Here is a 24,471-nt window from a genome sequence, read left to right on the forward strand (position 1 = left end):
CCATTCTTTCGGGGTAAATCAAGAAAAAAGTATACACCGTATTAATGAAACAAAACCACATAATTGTACTAGACATGTGTGCAATTAATGTGGGAAACAATAAATACTCTGAATCCCAAGTGGATTTACACAAACGCTTTTTCAAAAAGCGTTAGGTTGTGCCCCGTTCTCCCCTACTTCTTGAAAATGGACTGGAAGCAAGCCTCTGCTTGTCACATGTCTGTCTTGTCTTGTTTTGCACATGTTGTGTTTTGGTTGATTTCTAGGCCATGTGCTCTTGTCTTCAGTCTGGACCCCACCGTTCTTATTAACTGATTATTGTTTAATTGGCCCCACCTGTTTCCCTCCTGATTTGTGCCCTTTATAGTCTCCTCGTGTTTGCAGTCTTGTGTCAGGGTTGGGGGACGGGGTGGTTGGCAACACTGGACTGTGACTGGAGCACTGATGGCAGGAAATGACGGTAGCTCCGGTAGCGATCCAGAAATGGAGGATGAATCATGTAGCGGGAGTGTTGGAGGGAATGAATGGAGTAGAATAGCAAAGCGGAAAAGAAAGAAAACCAATAGCCAAGGATCACTTATGGATAGTGGAAAGGAGGATCACGTGAGTAGGATTGAAGTGGAAGAATTTAAAGTAATGATGAAATTCGGAGAACCCAGAGTGACATTAAACCCAATTAAATTGACCAAAGCTCTGAAAAGAGTGTTAGGAGAAATAAATAATGCAAAGACCCTGAGAGATGGAAATGTGATTATTATGTGCAAAGACGAAAAACAACAAAAGAAGGCACTGGGTATTAAATCAATGATTGGATATTCGGTGTCAAGCACAGTGATGACTAGGAAACCATGGTTAAGAGGTGTCATTTATGGAATTCCAACTGATGTACCTGTTGATCAAATTAAAAGCGCCATTGAAGGGAGCAAGGTCGTTGGAGCAAAAAGGCTCCAATATGGTAAAAACAAAGAAAGGAAGGATAGTCTGTCGGTGATGCTTCAGTTTGATGAAGAAAGAATGCCAGAGAGGATTAAAATAGGATATGTAAGTTATCAAGTAAGACCTTACATTCCTTCCCCACTAAGATGTTTCAAGTGTCAGAAGTATGGACATGTTAGTGCGGTTTGCAGAAGAAATTTACGATGTGCGAGATGTGGCGGCGAACACGAATATGGTAAATGTGACGTAGGAGTGAAGGCAAAATGCTGCAATTGCGGTGATGAGCATAGTGCTGGATTTGGGGGATGCAGTGCTCACAAACAAGCGGTGAAAATCCAGAATGTGAGAATTGCGGAGGGGCTGACTTATGCTGAAGCCGCAAAGAAAGCAAAACGACATGAGCAGAGACAGGGAGAGGTGGTTAGTAAGGAAGGCAATGAAATTTCTTTGGTTCAGGAAAAGACAAGTGAGGATAAATTGGTGATCGGAAAAATGGAATTCGTGTCATTTATGGCCGAAGTGATTAATTGTTCGGCTCAATCGGAAAGTAGAACAGAAAGAATTAAAATCATAATAAGGGCAGCAGAGAGATACTTGAATGTAGCTGGAGTAACTTTGGAAAAAATAAATGACATGCTAATGACCAAATCAAGTGTTCAAACTTCATGTGGAAGTACATAATATTTATGGTTTTTACGTTTTTGCAATGGAATGCTAGAAGTATTATTGCAAATGGACCAGAATTTAAGAGGTATATAGATCAACAAGATAAGAAACCTTATATAATTTGCATACAAGAAACGTGGTTAAAACCTCACCTAAATTTTGTACTGCAAGGATATAATATAGTAAGGAGAGATAGAGGGGCAGGAAATGGAGGTGGGGTGGCCACTTTTATTAAGAATAGTATAGATTACAGAGTCATTAATGAGATTGAAGCATATGAGCTGGTGGTGATTGAAGTATTTGCAGAGAATCAAACTATTCGAATAATAAATTATTATAATCCGTGTAGTAAACTAAGTAAGGAATTAGAGAAGGTTATTGGGTCAGGAAATACTAAAGTAATTTGGTGTGGAGATATTAATGCACATAGCACTTTATGGGGAAGTAGTAGTGATGATTATAATGGGGGGGTAGTAGAAGAAATTTTAGACAGTAATGGGTTAGTATGTTTAAATGATGGCAGAAACAAAAGAATAGATTTGGTTCGTGGAGTTGGGTCAGCAATTGATTTAACATTGGTTTCTGAAGAGATAGCAAATAAATGTATATGGGATGTGTGGGAAGAAAATATTATGGGTAGTGTTCATTATATAATTTTATGTAAGGTAGGGATAAGTGTATTGGAGCATAATGTGTTTTTAGTACCAAGATGGAGATTTAAAAAAGCAAATTGGGAAGTGTATGAGTATTTAAGCAAAGTAGAAATAACATCATTATATCTAAACCTGATAGAGGATATAGAGGAGTGTAATGAGAAATTATGTAAAGTTTTGTTTGAGGTAACAGATAAAGTTATTGGTAAAAAGGGATCATGTAAAAAAAGGAAAGCAGTTCCGTGGTGGACAGAAGAATGCAGTACCGCAGTTAAAAATAGGAATAAAGCATTTAGGAAAATTAAACAAACTAATTTATTTGAAGATTTTATATATTATAAGAGAGCATTAGCTGAGGTGAGAAGAATAGTAAGAACAGCTAAAAAGAAGTACTGGAGAGATGGGTGTAATTCAATAGGAGGAGATGTTGATATTAGTGAAATGTGGGGATCAATTAGAAAAATGGGAGGAATATATAGAAATAACGTTATACCAGTTTTAAAAAATGATGTAGGAAAATTGGCTGTAGCAGATAAAGAAAAGGCTGAAATGCTGGCTAAAGTATTTGTTAAAGTCCATAGTGATGATAATGTAACAGAGGATATTAAAAATAATAGAAATAAGAATAAGAGTCAGCATCCAGACGTGTTGATGAAAAGGAACCCTACTGGAGACACCTTAGATGCAGATTTTAGTATTTATGAATTAAAGATGGCTTTAGGAGGAGTCAAACATACATCTCCTGGAAGAGATGATATTTGTTATGCAATGATACAACATTTATCAGACAGATCATTGAAAGTGGTTCTAAATTTATTCAATAAGATCTGGAATGCAGGAAAGCTTCCTTCTTCATGGAAACATGGAATAATAATACCTATAGGCAAACCTGGAAAGGACAAGTCCAATCCAATTAATTATAGGCCAATTGCATTAACTTCTAATTTATGTAAATTGATGGAAAAAATGATTGTACGTAGACTAAATTATATATTGGAAGTTAAAGGATTTATGTCACCATACCAAAGTGGATTCAGGGCAGGTCGGAATTCTATGGACACTGTGTTAAGCCTAGAAGCAGATATCAGGAAAGCGCAGGCTAATAAAGAAGTAATGGTAGGGGTGTTATTCGACATAGAGAAAGCTTATGATATGCTTTGGAAAGAGGGACTTTTAATAAAAATTAAATGTATGGGAATTGGAGGAAAGATGTATAATTGGATTATGGATTTTCTTCTTGAAAGAACAATTCAAGTTAGGATAGGAGTCGAGTATTCAGAGACATACAAGATAGAGAACGGAACTCCTCAAGGAAGTGTATGCAGCCCAGTTTTATTTAATATTATGATAAATGATGTTTTTTGTAATTTAAAAGGTGATGTAGGAAGAGCATTATTTGCGGATGACGGGGCAATTTGGAAAAGAGGACGTAATATTGCACGTGTAATACAAAGTATTCAAAAAGCAGTAGATGAAGTGGAGGGGTGGGCAAATAATTGGAGCTTTAGATTGTCTGTGGCCAAAACTCAGGTTATATATTTTACTAAAAGGAAAAAAATACCAGAGGTTAAGTTAAAGTTATATAAGCAGGAATTGGAGCAAGTGCCAGTAGTCAAATATCTCGGTGTATGGATGGATTCCAGGATGACTTTTGCTATACATGCTAAAAATCTGATTAAGAAATGTAAAAAAGGAGTAAATATATTAAGATGTTTGACAGGGGTTGAGTGGGGAGCTTGTAGATTATCGTTGAAAAGAATATATAATACTTTAATTAGATCAAGTTTAGATTATGGAAGTATAATTTACGGTTTTGCAAACGAGACTACACTCAGAAAGATTGAAGCAATACAAAATCAAGCTCTAAGAATATGTTGTGGTGCAGTTAGAACATCCCCCATAGCAGCTCTACAGGTAGAAGTTGGGGTTGCTCCGGTAAAACTTCGAAGACTTAAAATTAATGAATTATTGGGTTAATATAAAAGGTCATAAAAAGAATCATCCAGTGAAGGGAGTACTAGAAGTATGCTGGGAACATGGGAATAAAAACATTAAAAGCTTGGGATGGAGTGTGCAAAGAGAAGTACAAGAAGCAGGTATTGAAGATTGTGATGTTAGCCCTACTGTGATATTATCCAGTATACCACCATGGATTTTTCCAATGCCAATAATTGACCTACAAATTCAAATGAAAATTAAGAATGAGAAAGACATCCAAAAGAATATTATAGCACAGCAGTATTTAGATCAGACTTACTCATCATGGGTGCAAATATTTACTGATGGGTCTAAGGATCCTATCTCTGGAAGAACAGCAGCTGCTGTATTTATTCCTAAGTTTCAAATTAGTATCAAGAAAAGAATAACTAATCATATCTCAGTATTTGCAGCAGAATTAGTTGCTATGATGGTTGCACTTCAGTGGGTAGAGGACGTAAAACCGAGATTAGTAGCTATATGTTCTGATTCGGTTGCAGCAATCACAAGCCTTGTAAGTGGAAATAAAGTATCAAGGCAAGACATTATTTATGAAATACTTGCAAGTTTGTTAAGAATAAATGGTGTAAGCTTAATAGTGTTTGTGTGGGTTCCTGCTCATGTGGGATTGGAGGCCAATGAAGTGGTAGATAGACTAGCAAAGCAAGCAGTAAAACATAATGAGATAAATGTGCAAGTGACGTTAAGCAAAAATGACGTTAAAAGTAAAATAAAAGAATTCATAAACAATAAATGGCAAGAACTATGGAATAATGAGGTCAAGGGAAGACAGTTGTATAGTATTCAGAAGCAAGTAGGAAACGGAAGAAGTGTTTTTGGGAATAGGAAAGAGGATATGATTGTTTCTCGTATCAGAATAGGGCACACACGATTAAATCATTCCTTGTTTAAGATAGGAAAACATGATACGGGAAAATGTAATTATTGTGATCAGGCAGAAACAATAGAACATGTTTTAATAAAATGTTTAAAATATGGAAAAGAAAGGTTAGTACTTAAGAGGAAAGTAAGAAAATTGGGTGTGGTAGTATTTAGTATGGAAAGTCTATTGGGAATGAAAGTAGAACAAGTAAAAATATATAGTGCGATAATGAAGTATCTCAAAGCAATAGGAGTAGGTTGTAGAATTTGAAGTATAGGGGAAATTTTTTTTTTTCTTTTTTTTTTTTTTTTTTGATTATTGTTTTCTTTATTAGTGCTTCACACTCCAGTCCAGTTGGTGGCGGTAATGCACCGGAAGTTGGTTTGCCAACCGCCATAAAACACCAAAAGAAGAAGTCTTGTGTCAGATCTTTGGTCGTTTGTCTCCTGTTTTCCCCGGTTGTGCTTCATGTTCTGTTCCAGTTGGTTTGGTATTTCAAGTTTGATTTTCCCCCTCGTGGGTTTTTGTTTTGTGTTTATTATTTTGTCAATAAATCCACCTCCCAGTTTTCCTTTGCCTAATGTAATGCTGCTGTGTAACACCGCAGCTTCCCTTCGGATTAATTGATTGCTTTTCAAATTAAATAACAACGTTTTGTAAGGTACGTCTTGACTATATTGTTACTATTTCTTGCTCATTTATTTAACAGCAGTTTTCTAATGGGTTATGAATTTGCGTGCCTTCAGATGCATCACCCCAGGGTCAACTTTAAATGTGGTCACCCTAGGGCACTACATTGTGTTCATCTGGGCCTGTTAATGTGCCCCTTTACAGAAGATCTCAGACATCAGCATAATGAATGAGGTGAAAACAGGGACTTTTGGAGACAAAGAGGCTTTTCAGCAGCTCAGTTAAACATGATGGTCCTGTTGTTTCTCTCAGACTTTGGACAGGGGCTGAACAAACCTTGTTTTAAATGCAATTAATATCTAACTTTTATCAAAATACTCCATAATCCTGACAGAAAACAAATGTTCACTTCATTTAAATGTAATTAAAGGGTAATTCCATGTCAAATCAACCATTTTACCAATTGAAAAGAATTAAGAATAGAAGGATATCAATATCTTTAATACTTTTAGAGTGACAGGCACATAAAGGTATATTCTATGCAATAGTTTCAATATTATTTGTTGTTCCGATATTCCTCTGTAAAAGACAGAAGTATCAGCTGTATGCAAAGTGACCCACGTTTGGTTTTTGACCACTGAAAATGTGAACAATTGTGAACAAAGATCGCTAAAGTCGGCAGATTTTACTAATAGTCCTACCAATCTCTGTTTAAAAGTAAAATAAAGCTGCCATCTTGTTTTAAAGTCGTTTTTACCCTCCTGTAATTTGGCACCGAATCTCAGGTGAAAATTGTCATATTGACCCCCTCTAAAGAATTGTGAAATATAAATATACATCCAGGACATTTAATTATTTTGGCTTTCATTAATATTTATGTTTGTTTTTCTTCAGAAAAAAATATTAACAAAATAAAATAATTGAACCAGGTCTGGTCAACTCTGGTAATTCAGTATAAATTCAGTAACTTCTCTTTGATTTTTCCAGATCTGGTCCTGTGGGCGTCAGTATCTCACAGTGATCACAGTTCACACCTGCAGTGAAGCCCCTCCCACAACAATTCACCAATAAATACTGGGAATATTCACATCATCCTACAAGAGAAGGACAAACTCCAGGTGTAGCAGCTGAAATCTGTGTTACTGTTAAAGATGGAGTTTATTAAAGAGGAGATTGAAGACATGAGTTATCCAGAACCATCCAGAATAAAACATGAAGATACTGAGGAACAAATAGGTTGGTGTCCATTCTTGATTCTTCATTATTGACTGCTTTAGTAGCTGTGAAATAATAATCACTATATGGATGATAAATGATAGAGAAATGCATCTAAATGATCATATTCAATCCGTTTTAATTGTAGTGAATGACAGAACTGACCTTTGCACATTAAAGATACTTTAACACTTTACAATAAGGTCTCATTTGTTAAGTAAGGTCTTGCATCACTCTGAAGGGGTTTATTTTGTGATAACAACTGGCTGGATGTACATTATCTCGCTTATTACACGACTACTTGTCTCAAGTAAATTAGACATGAAATATTGTCTTGAGTTTAAATATTTAAATATTTTATTTGCTCTTACACAAAGCACAAAGCTCATTCTCATTATTGGTAAATTTTTTCACAATATTTATTACGTACACCTCTGAAAAATACAGAGGTCTGGACCTTGGAGACCTCATAGCTGACCACGGCCATGATTACAGTCGTGTAGGCAGCCTATAGTTTATCTCAACACTTCAGTTTACATGGTCGGAGCTTTTCAGTCTGGTTTAGCTAGTTTCTCCGCAGAGCCTTTACTGTACACTTGATGTTGGGCTTGTATCAAATTAAAAGGGATAAAGCGACTGCCTGATGCTCGTTATGACTTCAATAGAGCGGCCCTGCTGGATGCACGGTTTAATCAGGTAGTGCCGTTTCTTCACCTGGCTTTTGATTCTCCCATGCACTCGCAGCACTCCAGTAGCCTAATAATAGCGCTTAATATGTGGGGGCGTGGTGTGGTTTGGCGAGTGGCCCAACAGAAAAACTTTAGGTGCTCCCGATGGATTGTCAATCATTTCCTCTGCCAATCACGGACCCCCTCCGTGCTCGGGCCCTGGGGCTTCAGCCCCACCTAACCCTTATGTTAATCTGACCCTGACTGTGTCTTGTTTTCTGTTAAATGTTTTTAATTTTCACATTTAACCTCATTGAACTGATTCTGACTACTTTATATGTTTATTTTAGACCAGATGGAAGTGACAGAGCAACAACACAAACTAAATGACATAAATAAACTCTGTGACTTCAAAACTCAAGAAACAACAGCCAAAAAGCTGCACACCTGCTCTCAGTGTGGAAAGAGTTTCAGACAAAAACAATTCACACTGGAGAGAACGCGTTTTAGGGTCAAGGAAAACACGCGTATCCGATGCGTGTTTTTATATCAAAGCGCACGTCCTCGACGCGTGATTTGCTATTTAAAAAACGCGTGACCCCAGAGCACACGTTAAGAAGGTGCACTATATGGTAAATCACGCTTCGAGGATGCGCGCTATGAGTCGGACAAAACGCACATTATTATTAACGTGTAGGCTAAACAGGTAAACCAAACAGGCAGTGCAAACTTGTGTTTGAAGTATCCAAACAGACTAATGAACGTGCTCTTTCCTTGGTGTTCTCAAAATTGCATGCTTACTTTTTAGGGCACACCTCTTATAAAGTAAAGTTACATATTGTTGACCATCTTTTTAAGTAATGACACTATTTACCACGATACACTATGGCTGTTATAAGAATTAAATGAAATCTGTATCAACAAAATCCATCTTACCATTTATCAAAATCCACTTACACTGTAATTACAATTGCCTAAATAATGTAATGAGATTTTTAGATTTATGTTCTAAATATAATATTTTAATTATAGAAATATTAAATTATTCCAGGCCTATGAAACTATAAACTGCCAGTGTAGTTGGCGGTGTGAGTGGATTCTAGAATCATTCAACTAATTTGTTCTAACTTGTTCAAAAAAGGTGAATTATTCGAGAACAAAACCTATACTTTGTTTGAATCTATTTTTGTTGGAAAAATAGAGCAAAACTGTAAAAAATCATATATTAAACTTTTGTTAAAAAACAAATAAAACGGATGACATAAAATAGCTATACCCGAATTATAACAAATAAATAAAATATATTTGGAAATTACCCTTTAAAACGGGGAGTTTGTGGTTTGTGTTGTTTTTTTTTATTAACAAAAGTGATCTTGTGCTTGTGCCTCCGCTATCGTCCTGTCAATCATCTCGCTCGCGGCTATGATTACAGTTACAGTAAAATTTAAATTCACCATCATCGGTTCCCATCCTCAGCCGATCTGCATGACAGTTTTTGCAATGACCATCAATACTAGATAAATGGGCAAGTGAAAAGGACCGCCATGTTACAATTTAGTAGGAACTAAAGAGCGCTCTAGAATGTTTGGTAGCAACATTGTTACTAGTATTGGGCATCGAGAACCGGTTCCTGCTTGGAATCGTTATAAAAATTCAGATTCTTTTCTTTCTTTTCGTTTCTTTATCAATGGGGGGGGGCACAAAATTGTTGCTGCATACCCCTCTGGCACTGGGTAGTTGTGCCCCTGAACAGACCAAACCAATGCCGACCAACTAGTGGACTGCGGAGTTGGCTCATGTTGTCTCACGTCGGCAGCGTATGGGTCCAAAGTTGCCCTGACACTTCAAGCCGATGCTCGACATCCCACGGCCAAGTAGCATGTCCGTTCTGCACCTGCGTAAGAGTAAATAGCTTTCTGTACCAGCAGGTGGCAGTAGTCTGTTTTCGTTATTCCAAGCGGGAAACCGGAAGAGCTACAGGGATATAAACAAAGCACCTCATAATCTCGCTCACCACAGACGGTCACTTCTGGGTTTTTTCTTGTGCACTGGTTCGCTAGCTGAACAGCCAATCAGAGTGATCAGATGGCCCGACTGACCGACAAACGCCGACGCCGATTCAACATGTCGAATCAGCTGAAAAATAGCCGACGAGGACCAATGTCAGCCGGTGTGTTCCAGGCTATACGTATATGTTTCTGCCTCACAAGATGTAGACTCAGCTCCTCAGATCTTTTGTTGTCACTCTAGATGAACCAGAGGCTCAGAATGTTATGGTGTATCTGTTATGTCTCTCTAGGGGAGACTCAGAACTTGGTTGCTCTGTCACAGTCTCATCCTTGCAGGACAGACTCAGAACAAGGAGTGTCTGTTGAAAGGGTACCTTTATCCCTTTCCGACGAGGAGGAGATTGCAATTTGGCGCTTCTCCATTCAAGTGTTGCGATTGGCTGCTGGCATCAGTGGGGGCACACATTGGCTGTGTCCAAAAACCTAGGTAGCTGACTCATTGCCTCGCTGACTTATCAGACAATGGCTTGTAAGGCTTTTTTTTTCTAGCTCAACTTTCACAGAATGGAACGCACAGGATTGTGGGATATCAAAGGCAACTAAGGATACAAATATGCTGCCTTCAAAAATCGATCAGATGAAGATATCTCAGGAGACAGGAAGTGAAGCTAACATTAGATTCGGATGTGCCTTGATGCCTTCCTGCCTTGAAATGTGTCCTCTGAAGGCAGCATTATCCAGGTTTTGGACGCAGCCAGTGTGGCCCTCCCTTCTTTCCCCTGTGGAACTCATTTGCATACTGTACACAGTTAGAAGTCTTTAAAGTGTCTTTAAAGTTTACCAATGCATTTCTCACTTTCAAAACCACCATCAGGTGGTTTCCAAACCATTGGTTTCCAAACCATTATTCTAAACAAATAGACGCCAAACATGATGGAAAAAGATTGAAATGTCAAGCGTTCATTCATTTGTTCATTAACAGCTGAATCTGTTTAAGATGTTGAATTATTAATAGATGTCACTGAGAATACTTATTTCTCTGAATAAGTATGAAATGGATGTGTGTAGTTTACATCAGTTTTACGGTTTCCAAAAACATAGTTATGAATGGATTTGGATGGCTCATTGTGGTCTTTCTTTGTTCCAGGACCTACTGAGGTCCTCCTGAGGAATTTTTATGGCAGTCACAGACCAGGACATTAGGGATTAGTTTCTAGGTGGGTGAAGGGCAGAAACTACACGTGGACCAAGGGGAAGTCCTGTCCTTCCTAGGCTTGGTACTAGAGGTCTTCTTCTTGCCGTCCAAGAGGTGTCTGGCTATTGTCCTAGCATTTTTATCTGATGGCGTTGGACAGTTTGTTTGTGTTAGTCCACCAAGATCCAATCAAAATGTAGCAAACCCTTGTCCACTGTTACGGGCAGAGAGGAATGTGCTGTCCACTACACATGCTTCAAAACTAGTTATTGTGTCAGTAAATTGGCCAAAGTACCACCAAAATAAAAAGTGTTTTTGTCATCGTGTGAGCCACACTGATCTAAACGATTTAGCATTTCATGGAAATATTTGTTATATACAAATGTCATGTTTTTTAACTTTTCTGTTGAGACTAACTGCCTTCTATACAGTAATGTCAGTTTTTTTCGAGCTGAATAGATAGTAGGTAAAAAAAAAAAGGACTGGGAAATGTTAATGTAGTACACAAAAAGAAAATTAACATTTGTATTTACAAATGAGCCAGTTCTGATATTACAGAGGAGACAGAATTTAAATTCTCAGATGCTTACTCCGTAACAAGTGTAATTTTAGTATTAGTCACGGAAGCTTGTTAATAAAAGTGATTCAGAAATCGGATTGCTCCGAAGGATGTGCTCCATTCTCCATTAATTGGGTCCTCAGTATGAACTACCCTGGCAGAATGATTTAAGGAGACACCTACTTACTACTTGGTCACTACTAAAATAATGATTTCAGAAAGATACAGAATCATCAAGATTAACATTTATTTTGGCCAGACAGAACTTAAATAAAAGTAATTAAACAAGAATGCATGGTACACAACAACAGATCGGCATAAAAATATAAAACACAGTTACAAAGTAATATGAAAAAAGTTTCAAAGAGTTATAATATCTGGCACAGGACACACAGTGTGTGTGTGTGTGAGTGTCTCAAAAACAGCACGGCATGGGGTTTCTGGCTACAGAATTTCCCCCAAATGCCACCCTTCATTAAATACCCAGAACAAAAGGGTTGTAAATATTTTCGGGGGAGAGGATCAGATATCTCAAAGAGACCACTCAAAAAGGAGAACAGAATTCTCACAAGTTTAAATCTTTCTCATCCTACCAGTGACTGCTGTAAAGTTGAGACCATTTTACCAATCACTCTGAGACATTTAAAAAGATACCAAACATGAAAGGGAAAAAACAATAGATTCACAAGATACATCATCTGTGGTTTATCTGCATTCTGTGACTTGAATCGGGGAAGGAAAGTGAAGAGGGAGAGGGGGAGAAGTTTTGGGCAGGGCGATGTCCTACAGTCTTTCTGTGAGATCTCTCCAGATTAGTGAGTTTTATTGTTTTATTGCAGGGTGTTGGATCTCAGCTTTTGTCTTAGCAGTAAAACCAATCCTTACACATGTGCATTTTGTCATTGTGCACACTGTAGACAATGTAAACTCTTTTGAATACACGTGCCAAAACAAATGCAATTTGCTTAAATCAATATGAAATTCAAATCTGATGTGAACAAGAAACGAATTGTTCAGAGATCTGAACTTATTGTTTTGAGAAAGAAAAGTCTCATTCAAGAATTGAGCCAAAGTGATAGAGAAACACTGTAAATCCTAAAGTGAAGTGTTATTTTTTCATATTATCAGAAAACATTCCCAAGCCCCCCACCAAAAAAATGCATTTAGTTTACACAATGACAAACATGTCTTAAATTCCTTTGACCATATGATGCAGTGAATCAGGATTCAGTTTCACACAGTGTTGATATGGGACTATTAAACTGGTCAAGTTGTGTAATGAGTAAACCTGCAATACATTCACAATGAAATGTTTTAGTTCTACAAGCTTTCCATAATTCAAATGTTCAAATTTTTAATGACATTTATTTAGTGGCTAAAATAATAGACCATATAATTTGCACATTTATACTGTAAATGTTAAAGATAAAAGTAAACCATGAGAGTAGTTTCATTTTGATTAAAAAAGCAATTGCAACTGATTCTGTGTTAAAGGTGAACTATGTAGGATTTTTGCAGTAAAACATCCAGAAATCACTAGGCCAGTGTTATATATTTTGTTCAGTAGAGTACTTAGAATATCCCAAATGTTTTCAACAATTTGTAAATCGTGAGAAAATTGCTATTTTAACCAAGGAGCCGGGACGTGTGAGCTATGCGTGTGAGGGAGTCGCCTGTCGATTGCGTCATATCTGCGTCACCCTCGGTCTCCGGTTTTATTCAGTGAAACACTTTACTCTCACTGCATTGTGAACAAGTGTCATAGCAGCCGCCGAGCGAACGTCATAACTTCCTTTTCAACACACTCAGATATATTTAATTCGATAAACAGAGCTGCGTTACCTCACATCAGCACTGGAGAAGAGGAAGTGCCGCCGGCAACTGTGTCATAATAAAAGTCCCGCCAGCGACTATGCCATAATAACAGTCCCGCTCTTCAATCGCTCCTGCGGCCTTGCTCAGCTCCACAACACTCGCTCCTGCTCTGCTTCATACTACAGTAATGTTAATAATCGCATCCATGAACATGATTTCTGCCCGAGTCCTATCCTGACTGTTTTCCACCGGCTGTGAGGTGAAGACCACATGTCCCGAGATTCTGCGCTCAAACGTGGCGTCATCAAACTACGCCTTTGTTTTGAACAGGCGACCTCTAGTGGACGGAAAAGTTACATAGTGTAGCTTTAAGTTTTATTCACAAACGAGGAGAAGTCATGACATATAATTAGCAAAAAATACTTTTTTTTAAACACACTCTTTATAGAGGGTCTTTGGGATCCCAGACAAATCAAAGTTTCCTGTAGTTTAAACACCAGAGTGTGGCGCTAGCAATGCCAAGGTTTGATTCCCAGGGAAAGCAAGAACCGACTAAATGTGAATGAATGCAATGTAAGTCGCTTTGGATAAAAGCGTCTACCAAATGCATAAATGTGTAAATGTAAAGTTTTGGTCTACTCATGCAATCCACATACACATATTGTGCATAAATAACAGTTAGAAAATGAGCTTAACTTCATTCAACGCTGAACATGACCTGTATGAAAGCAGAGGAGCCTACACTAATATTTTCAGTGGCGCTTTAACACAAAACAAGAAACTGGTGAATATTCATGTAAGCTCCGCCCAGTGTCACCGAAAATCTCAGACACCGAATATTTCAGAACACCGGGCCTGTTTAAGAATATGCGGCCCCTTTAAAGAAAATGACGCGAATTGCGCATGCGCAGAAGAGATAAGCGCGAGAGACGGGACGAGTACTGAGTCCAGTTGAAGCTGAAAGCGACGCTGTTTAACGATCGTGAATGAAGGACAAACGTGGAATATTTTCTCCGGATGCCTTATATTTCCAGTCTGCAGGTGAGAGATGTTTCTCAGATTTCAGAGTTTAACGTTAATCAGCTCCAGAGTTTACATGTTTTAGGACCAATGTAATGAAATGCGTTGTGTCCTGGTTTATTATTAGAGAGTAATAATATGTTGGCAGAGAGTTTTTCACAGACTCTGACTCCATTACACCAATAAAATGTGCTTAATGTGCCACTTTACAGAAGATCTCAGACATCAGCATAATGAATGAGGGGAAAACAGGGAACTTTTGGAGACAAAGAGGCTTTTCAGCAGCTCAGTTAAACATGATGGTCCTGTTGTTTCTCTCAGACTTTGGACAGGAGTTGAACAAACATTGTTTTAAGTGCAATTAATATCTAACTTGTATCAAAATACTCCATATCCCTGACAGAAAACATATATTCACTTAATTTAAATGGGATTAAAGGGTCATTCCATGTCAAATCAACCATTTTACCCATTGAAAAGAATTAAGAATAGAATGATATTTAGATATCTTTAATACTTTTAGAGTGACAGGCACACAAACTTTGGAAAAATAATATTTGACACTCCGGTATATTCTATGCAATTGTGTTGATAGAAAAAAAACAAGATACATTTCTAGTTTCAACATTGTTTGTTGATCAGATATTCTTCTCTAAAAGACAAGTATCAGCTGTATGCAAAATGACACGCGTTTGGTTTTTGACCACTGAAAATGTGAACAATTGACCAATTTACTCATGAAACCACATTAAGATCTCCATATCTCTGGCATTTTACCATATGGGGCCTTTTAAAATGAAGATACCAAAAGAAATGCTTGATAATGCCGCCTTCACGTGCTATCGGAAATGTGATTAGTCCCACTTCTGAAGTCGTGATTACGAGCTCATCGCATTCAAATTTTGAAATGGGAGGCTGTTCATGTGCAATTTTTACCTTGGAAACTCGTTTTTACGATAATTCCGGTAGCACGTGAAGGCAGCATTAGAACCAGAATATAAGAGGTTTTTTGGATATCATTAATACTTGTCATTAATATAAGTGTTTTTTCCCATTTTTTGAACAGTCACTGTTGGCATATATTGCATCAAAGATCGCATAAGTCGACAGATTTGACTAATAGTCCTACCAATCTCTGTTTAAAAGTAAAATAAAGCTGCCATCTTTTTAAAAGTAATTTTTACCCTCCTGTAATTTGGCTGAATCTCAGGTGAAAATTGTCATATTGAGCCCCCTCTAAAGTAAATATACATCCATGACATTTAATTTTTGGCTTTAATCAATATTTATGTTTCTCTTTGTTCAGAAAAAAAAAATTAACAAAATATTTTTTTTTTAGCCATGTCTGGTCAACTCAGGTAATTCAGAATAAATTCAGTAACTTATCTTTGATTTTTCCAGATCTGGTCCTGTGGGCGTCAGTATCTCACAGTGATCACAGTTCACACCTGCAGTGAAGCCCCTCCCACAACAATTCACCAATAAATACTGGGAATATTCACATCATCCTACAAGAGAAGGACAAACTCCAGGTGTAGCAGCTGAAATCTGTGTGACTGTCAAAGATGGAGTTTATTAAAGAGGAGATTGAAGACATGAGTTATCCAGAACCATCCAGAATAAAACATGAAGATACTGAGGAACAAATAGGTTGGTGTCTATTCTTGATTCTTCATTATTGACTGCTTTAGTAGCTGTGAAATAATAATCAGTATGGATGATAAATGATAGAGAAATGCATCTAAATGATCATATTTAATCAGTTTTAATCGTAGTGAATGACAGAACTGACATTTGCACATTAAAGATAATTTAAAACTTTACAATAAGGTCTCATTTGTTAACATTAGTTCATGTATTAACTAACAATCAACAATACGTTTGTTACAATATTTATTAATCTTTGTTAATGTTAGTTAATAAAAGTCCAGCTGTTCATTGTTGGTTCACGTTACTTAACAGATGTTAAAGGTCCCATGGCATGGCATCTATTATTTTATAATGTTTCCTGAGTGTACTATTGTTAGTATGATTTTTACATCAAAAAATGTCATAATTTAGAAATAAAAGGCATTTTTTCAATACTGTTATTACCCCTCTGGCTGAATGCCCTGTTTCAAGGGGCGTGTCTGCTGTGAGACTTCAGTGAAAACGCCCACTATTGTGATTGGCTGACATCTTTGCATTTGAAATGAGTGTTAGAGTATGTTGCGGAGGGGGCGTGGTTTAGCGAGGCAGTGCACGCACTGCATGCATGAGAGAGAGAGACTGACTAGGCACTCATGAACCACGGAGAGCTGGAGGAAGTTTTATTATAACAGACTTCAGTGTAATATATCTTATAATTTGTTTTTGTGTACATTTTTTACATTTCTGTGCGTTTAAATGGGTTTTAGGTCTGTATTATCTGTGTAAATAAGTAGGGACTTTTATTATGACGGGTGTTGCAGTCTAGGGCGCGATAGGAAAAAAGAGGGAGCACTCGTGAGAGCTCGCGGTTCATCATTCAGTGGGTTTAAGCAGATTTAAAGTTTACAGTTTGTTTAGCACCCCCGAAAAGACAATAGGTGTGTATGTGCTTGTTTACTGTCATTCGTAATGAGTATGTTTGTGTATTTCGCTGTATTGTTTGTTATTGATAATGCTATGGAGAGTTTGTGTATGAGGTGTTTATGCGCACTTCTTTGTTTTTTGTTCAGCTCTAACGTTAACAGTGTTTTTTGGAGATAAACGGTTTCAATAAACTCCTGAAACATCAGTAAAGTCTAGCCATCATTCGGATGGATTCCGCTACATTTATTGTAACGTACTGAGTTGTTGAGAACGCTGTGCTGTTAGCACAAGCTTATTTGTATCTGTGAGTTCTGAATAAACAGTCCCAGTCACGTCGACTCTCTGTCTTCCACCTTTGTAACACATGTAATGTACCATTACAGCCGTCGAGGGGAACGAATCGTCAAAGTGTGGATTATAGCATTATTTTATGATCTTTTCCTATCACATTAAAGGCTGCAGTGATGAGCATTGAGTACACAGGCAGTCTGTTGATCGTGTGAATGCAGTGATCTCGTCATTGCAACACGTTTTCTCTCACAAAATGCTTTCACCACAACTGACAGCAAACACAACGTCGATATGAATACAGTAAGAGCTTTGTGCAGCATAACAGCGTCATTCATTATAAAGGCAGTTTGGGCAAGTGTGCAGATACATTCGGACGTGTGATTGACAGATCCGGACATTATAAAGAGTGTTCTTTGATCGCTCTCTGTAGTTTAATCACTTAAAAAACTGATTTGTTTCATGTTACTAACAGAAACGATAGTTTTAGTCACTGGCTTGATTCACTGATGGATTACGCGTAGGGCATCAAGACGGCGATCATTAAACGATCTAGAAATAAAGTCTGAGTGAACTTGAATGATTAGCTACACATCAGAAATCACTGATCACAGATCAGGCGTTAATGAACACTGTTACTCACTGTTTGTCGCGGTGCTGTCGAATCCAGATCGTAAAGTCTGTTTGTAAAGCCTGTGCTGACATAAACTGAATCCATTTTCTCCGAGTGCTCTGGGCGGGCAAAGCAGAGGAAGGGGGAGGTAACCTTTCCTGGTATGACGTCATAACAGGAAAATTCCAGATCAGCTCGTCTGAGATCTCATTTTCTCAAAGGCAGAGAAAGACAGCCAGACCTCGGTTTACACCCATCAAAATATCTAGCCACTTGGGGACCATATACAGGCTAGGGGAACTCATATTAATGTTAGAAAACCTTATAAAATGACATTTTCATGCCATGGGACCTTTAACAAATAAAACTTTTGTAAATGTTGAAATTAACATGAACTAAGAATTAATAAATGCTGTAGAAGTGCAGTTTATTATTAGTTAATGTTAACTAATGAAACCTTATTGTAAAGTGTTACCGATAATTTATACTCACACAGACTGTCTTGTTTTCTGCTAAGTGTTTTTGAATTTTCACATTTAACCTCATTGAACTGATTCTGACTACTTTATATGTTTATTTTAGACCAGGTGGAAGTGAAGGAGCAACAACACAAACTAAATGATGTAAAGAAACTCAGTGACTTCAAAACTCAAGAAACAAAAGCCACAAAGCTGCACACCTGCTCTCAGTGTGGAAAGAGTTTCCAAAATAAAGGAAACCTTAACAAACACATGAGAATTCACACTGGAGAGAGACCGTATACATGCACTCAGTGTGGAAAGAGTTTTAATCAAGCATCAGATCTCAGTTATCATCTGCACATTCACTCTGGAGAAAAAACATTCAAGTGTGATCAGTGTGGAAAAGATTTTATTTCATTTTCAAATCTAAAATCACACTTGATAGTTCATTCAGATGAGAAGCCTCATGTGTGTTCTCTCTGTGGAAAGAGTTATTCACGGCTGAGCAGTTTTAAACATCACCAGAAAACACACACAGGTGTGAGAGATCATGTGTGTTCGGACTGTGGGAAGAGCTTTACTAAATCTAGTCATCTGAAAGAGCACCAAAGAACTCACACTGGAGAAAAACCGTATACATGCACTCAGTGTGGAATTAGTTTTTCTCACCCATCAGGTCTCAGGGATCATCTGCTCGTTCACTCTGGAGAAAAAACATTAAAGTGTGATCAGTGTGGTAAAGATTTTAAATTATCAGCACATCTAAAACAACACCTGATAGTTCATTCAGATGAGAGACCTCATGTGTGTTCTCTCTGTGGAAAGAGTTTTCCACGGCTGAACAGTTTTAAAGATCACCAGAAAACACATGATGGAGTGAGAGATCATGTGTGTTCGGACTGTGGGATGAGCTTTATTACATCTAGTCATCTGAAACAGCACCAAAGAATTCACACTGGAGAAAAACCGTACACATGCTCTCAGTGTGGAAAGAGTTTTACTCACTCATCAGGTCTCAGGGATCATCTGCTCCGTCACTCTGGGAAAAAAACATTTAACTGTGATCAGTGTGGTAAAGATTTTGTTTCTTCATCAGAACTAAAAGACCACCTGAACGTTCATTCAGATAAGAGACCTCATGTGTGTTCTCTCTGTGGAAAGAGTTTTTCATGGCTTAAGAGTTTTAAACTGCACCAGAAAACACATGATGAAGTGAGAGATCATGTGTGCTGTGACTGTGGGAAGAGCTTTACTACAACTGGTGATCTGAAACGGCACCAAATAATTCATACTGGAGAAAAACCTAACAAGTGCTCATATTGTGACAAGAGTTTCAATCGGCCTGGAAAACTGAAACTTCATGAGCGAGTTCATACTGGAGAGAAGCCGTTCCACTGCACTCGTACCCCTTTTCCACCAGAATGAACCAGGTGCTAGTTCAGAGCTAGTACCGGTTCGGAGTAGGTTCGACTAAGAACCGGTTTGACTTTCCAAATGCTGAGAGCCACCACAGAGCCAGTCTTACGTCACTGTATATATCTCCTCTTTCTCAGCAATGCTAGCGAGGCTGTGGGAAACACAAACACACCAGGCTTGTTTGAGATGCATTGGCGCTGCGCAGACGATCCACGTATTATATCAAAATACAGCATGAATGATTCAAATGCATAAGGAGACGTATGCTCTCTCTGTACTTTGATGTCATACGGCGATCGGCCTGCTCAGTGCTGATGCATCTCGAACAAGCCTTCCATCAAAAATGTCAAACGTTGCGTTACTATTGATGCACATGGCTTTACAATCCTACATCGGCAACAAAACACAGCGAATCCAACGCATTTGTGCCGCTCGCCGTAATTTGTATAGACGGAGATTACAATCGAGCAGCTATTAGCTTGATTAGCTGCTATTTTAAAAATGGCGTTCACAAGTTTGTGTGGTCACTATTACCCCCAGCCCCTGACGCAAGTGGTTCTTACTTCTAGACCAGCAATGTTTTGGTGCTACTTAAGAACCACTTTTCCGGGTTCGGAGCTTTGAAACTAGGCTCTGGCTCCGAACCAGCATTAGCACTGCCCTGGTGGAAAAGGGGTACAAAGTGTGAGAAGAGTTTCAGAGAAGCATCAGGTTTAAAAAAATAATCTGCTCAATCACTCTGGAGAAAAAAACATTTAACTGTGATCAGTGTGGTAAAGATTTTAAATCACCATCAAGTCTAAAAAACACCTAAAAGTTCATTCAGATGAGAAGCTTCATGTGTGTTCTCTCTGTGGAAAGAGTTTTTCACAACTGGACAGTTTTCAACAGCACCAGAAAACACATGATGGGGTGAGAGATCATGTGTGCTGTGACTGTGGGATGAGCTTCACTACATCTAGTCATCTGAAACGGTCCAAAGAATTCACACTGGAGAAAAACCTTACAAGTGCTCATATTTTCTATATATTGTAATCATTATGTTGACAACTTGTAATAAATACTTCAATGAGCTCACGGTTTCTGGTTTAAATGAATACATAATACAATGTGAAAATGATCTGTTTCGGGATGTAAAGGATGATAAGAATTTTTCTGAAAATCCTTTTTCAAACTTATCCATCATCTCTGGGTTTGATTATTTACCAGGATTCATTCAGAGTTATGTCAGAGTAGGAATATTTTTTTTTTATTGAAACGTTTTCAAACAAACAAGCAATTGCTAACCACACACTGAATAGAGTACAGACTAAGTAGCAAAACTATTTTATTCACTGCTTAGTGCAAAAATGTGCAAGGCGCATGTGGATTAAAAACTAGACGAGCACAAGCAGACATTTCAGCAAGTTGCAAACCCTGGCTGTTTCTCAAAACCAAGCACGGAAACTTCAGACTTACATCCTTGGTAGTTCAGACTTGACAAGTTCAACTCAGGAGAATGAACTCCCTGAGGACGCAAGTCTGGTAATTCTGCAAACAGAACAGCAGCGTTCTTGATAGCGTCACTGAGCTCTCTCTGGGTACTCTGGTTATTTCTGTATGTATATTTGAGGCTAAAATAAAAATGAATTATGTTAAACACCACTCTGCCTCTTTTTGTTTTCATTTAAAAAATCTTAAACATATTAATAGACACACAAATGTGATTCAGGCAATGCGTACATTGGTAGCAAAACTAAATATAAAACACAACCCTACCTCTTTTCGTTTACATATAAAAAAAATATTAAACATATTAATATGTGGTTCACGCAATTAGTGTGTGCACTTAACTGCTCCTTAATCACGACGGGCTCCCTTTAGACCAGGGGTGTCCAAAGTCTAGTGATGTTAACAGTGACACCAAAGCTCTGAAGCGTGTGTCAAAAAAAGAAACGATTTTCAGTGAAGCTTTGTATCGATGCTTGATTCGTTCTATCAAAATCACGTGACCAATGACGTCCGAAGCTTCGTTTCACACACACCCACGTGACTGCTGTCCAACTTTGTTAAATTTTGTTAATTTTGAGCGTGGCATGGTTGTTGGTGCCAGACGGGCCGGTCTGAGTATTTCACGATCTGCTCAGTTACTGGGATTTTCAAGCACAACCATTTCTAGGGTTTACAAAGAATGGTGTGAAAAGGGAAAAACATCCAGTAAGCGGCAGTCCTGTGGGCGAAAATGCCTTGTTGATGCTAGAGGTCAGAGGAGAATGGGCCGACTGATTCAAGCTGATAGAAGAGCAACTTTGACTGAAATAACCACTCGTTACAACCGAGGTATGCAGCAAAGCATTTGTGAAGCAAATTTGCATTTGCAGAACACGCAAAACCTTGAGGCGGATGGGCTACAACAGCAGAGGACTACAAATAGGAAAAATAGGCTACAATTTGCACTAGCTCACCAAAATTGGACAGTTGAAGACTGGGAAAATGTTGCCTGGTCTGATGAGTCTCGATTTCTGTTGAGACATTCAGATGGTAGAGTCAGATTTTGGCGAAAACATAATGAGAACATGGATCCATCATGCCTTGTTACCACTGTGCAGGCTGGTGGTGGTGGTGTAATGGTGTGGGGGATGTTTTCTTTGGTACACTTTAGGCCCCTTAGTGTCAATTGGGCATCGTTTAAATACAATGGCCTACCTGAGCATTGTTTCTGACCATGTCCATCCCTTTATGACCACCATGTACACTGTAAAAACGAATTAGTTCAGTTTACTTAATTAAATTGTGCAAACTTGTTGCCTTAATTCAATTAAGTAAGCATTACTTAATTGCATTACGTTGTTCTTACTTAAACCGTTTTAGTTTTGTAACTTAATTCTATCTGGGATCTGAGGAAGTTTACTCCCAGAGTGCATTGTGGCATGAATAAATTAATTGCTTCGTTTTACTATTTTTGCCTTTATTTTACTATTTGTCTTTTGTCAGTATAACCCCAATAATGACAGCAAGTAAAATAGTAAAGGTCGTATTAATAAAAAAAAATTAAATAAAAAAAATCCTTGTTACCATTGTTGTGTTTTGCATGCTGAATGTTGAAGTGTGTGTGTGACACACTCGAGCATGGTCAAATGATATTGTGACAAACATAGAGGGTTTATATCAACTCAATTAAAAGGTTATGCCATAAATATTAGTAAAAAAAATGTTAAAAGGTCATTATTTGACATGAAAAATAGTTATGTTCTATATCATTAATGGATAAATATTACAATATATATATATATATATATATATATATATATATATATATATATATATATATATATATATATATATATATATATATATATATATTACTTCCCTTGTTTTGAAATCAATTTCTTGTTGCATTGCTGCATTAATAGGAAGTTAATTACTATAATATGAATGAAGTTCCAAGTGTCCAACCAAAGGGAACACTAATCACAATTATGGTGAGAGGAAGTGGAGGAAATGAGTGATAAGTCTAGAAAAAATTGCCCCGTCTCAAAAACACTTTGCCCGTCCGCCCGTCCACCCGCTTGTTTTTTTGCTTTGGCAAAATGGTACTCAAACCAGTCAAGTAATGTTTACTTGAGTTTTCTAAGTAACGAAGGCATAGCATGCAAATAGTTCAGATTACTTACTTGTTTCAAGTAAGGTCAACAAATTATTGGACATTAAGTAAAGTTTACTTAAAAAGTCTTAGTAAGAACAACTGTTGGATTTTACAGTGTGCTTAAAGGGACAGTTCACCCAAAAATGAAAATTTTGTCATAATTTTCTCACCCTCAAGTTGTTCCAAACATGTATACATTTCTTTGTTATGTTGAACACACAGGAAGATTACTATGGAAGTCAATGGTGCCCCCAAAGAAGCCTGGTTACATGAATGGGTGTCGTGAATGGGTGTCCCGAATGGGTGTCCCTTATTTTGCCACACCAAAGGTGGCAACCCTAAATATGGCACTACTACGGCAGCACTTTATTAGTTACTGGTGTTTGTTACACGTTACGAGTAAATATACTCTTGAATATACAGTGTAAAAAAAGTTATTACTGTTCAAGTTATTACTGTTCAGTTATTGACTTACAAGTGAGAAGCACTACAGGCAGCACTTTTTCTGCTTAAATCAGAGTAATTATATACATTATATACAATGTAAGTTATATACCAAATATCACTGTTTCAGTGTCAAGTTAAACTTTTGAAGTCAAATGCAGCACTAAATAGCACTTTATTAAAGCTTTAATGTGACAATTTTATACCTCAAATTACAGCATTGTTTTAAAACAGTTGATAATGCCTATGTTCAAAAGACTTGCTGTTTATTTTTGTACTTAAAAAAAATATTGTTCACAGAAATATGTAATAAATGTTAAGTTTTATGATGAATGTCTTGTCTCTGGTATTCTTAAAGAAACCTTCATCTTCATGAATAACGTCTTGTTACATTTATGAGACGTAATATGGCTTCTTTAAATGGTGTGAAGTCATAATTTACAGCCTGATCAAAGCACTGCGTAATGTCTGGATAATGATCAGCAAATTCTTCCTCCGCCTGGGCTCTGTCTTCCTCACAAGAAAAGGGATCTGTCCCGAATGTTGATGTTCTTGTCAGACAGGACCCCACATCTTGCTGGTACATGTCAGCAACCACAGAGGCCTGTGGAAGGAGTTCCTCAGAAATCTTTGCTGGACACCCACCTTCAGCCAAGATGTTTGGTATCCCTTTTCCTACAACAGCAGTACCATAATTAATATATAAACAAGAAGAAAGGTCTAAAAAGGTTGTAAGAAAAGCCAACTCTAGCATGTAATGGCTGGGATCTCGATCATAGAGAGGACACAAAATATACATGTAGCTTGACAATGGTGCAATTATATACAAAATAATGATTTGTATG

The 24,471-nt window shown here is 37.6% G+C and overlaps 1 protein-coding gene across 1 annotated transcript; it reads left to right on the plus strand.

Annotated features, from left to right (window-relative positions):
* Positions 1-444: 444 nt before the first annotated feature.
* LOC307130401 (uncharacterized protein) lies at positions 445-21,194 on the plus strand (the record flags this gene model as incomplete). The annotated part of the gene is made up of 2 exons (XM_079823363.1): positions 445-1,402; positions 18,263-21,194. 2 exons carry the CDS (start codon positions 445-447, stop codon positions 19,564-19,566), a joined length of 2,262 nt encoding a protein of 753 aa, XP_079679489.1. The 3' UTR covers positions 19,567-21,194.
* Between the last annotated feature and the right edge of the window lie 3,277 nt (positions 21,195-24,471).

Source organism: Gobio gobio (assembly GCF_949357685.1).
Source record: "Gobio gobio genome assembly, chromosome: 8".
Lineage (NCBI taxonomy): Eukaryota > Metazoa > Chordata > Actinopteri > Cypriniformes > Gobionidae > Gobio > Gobio gobio.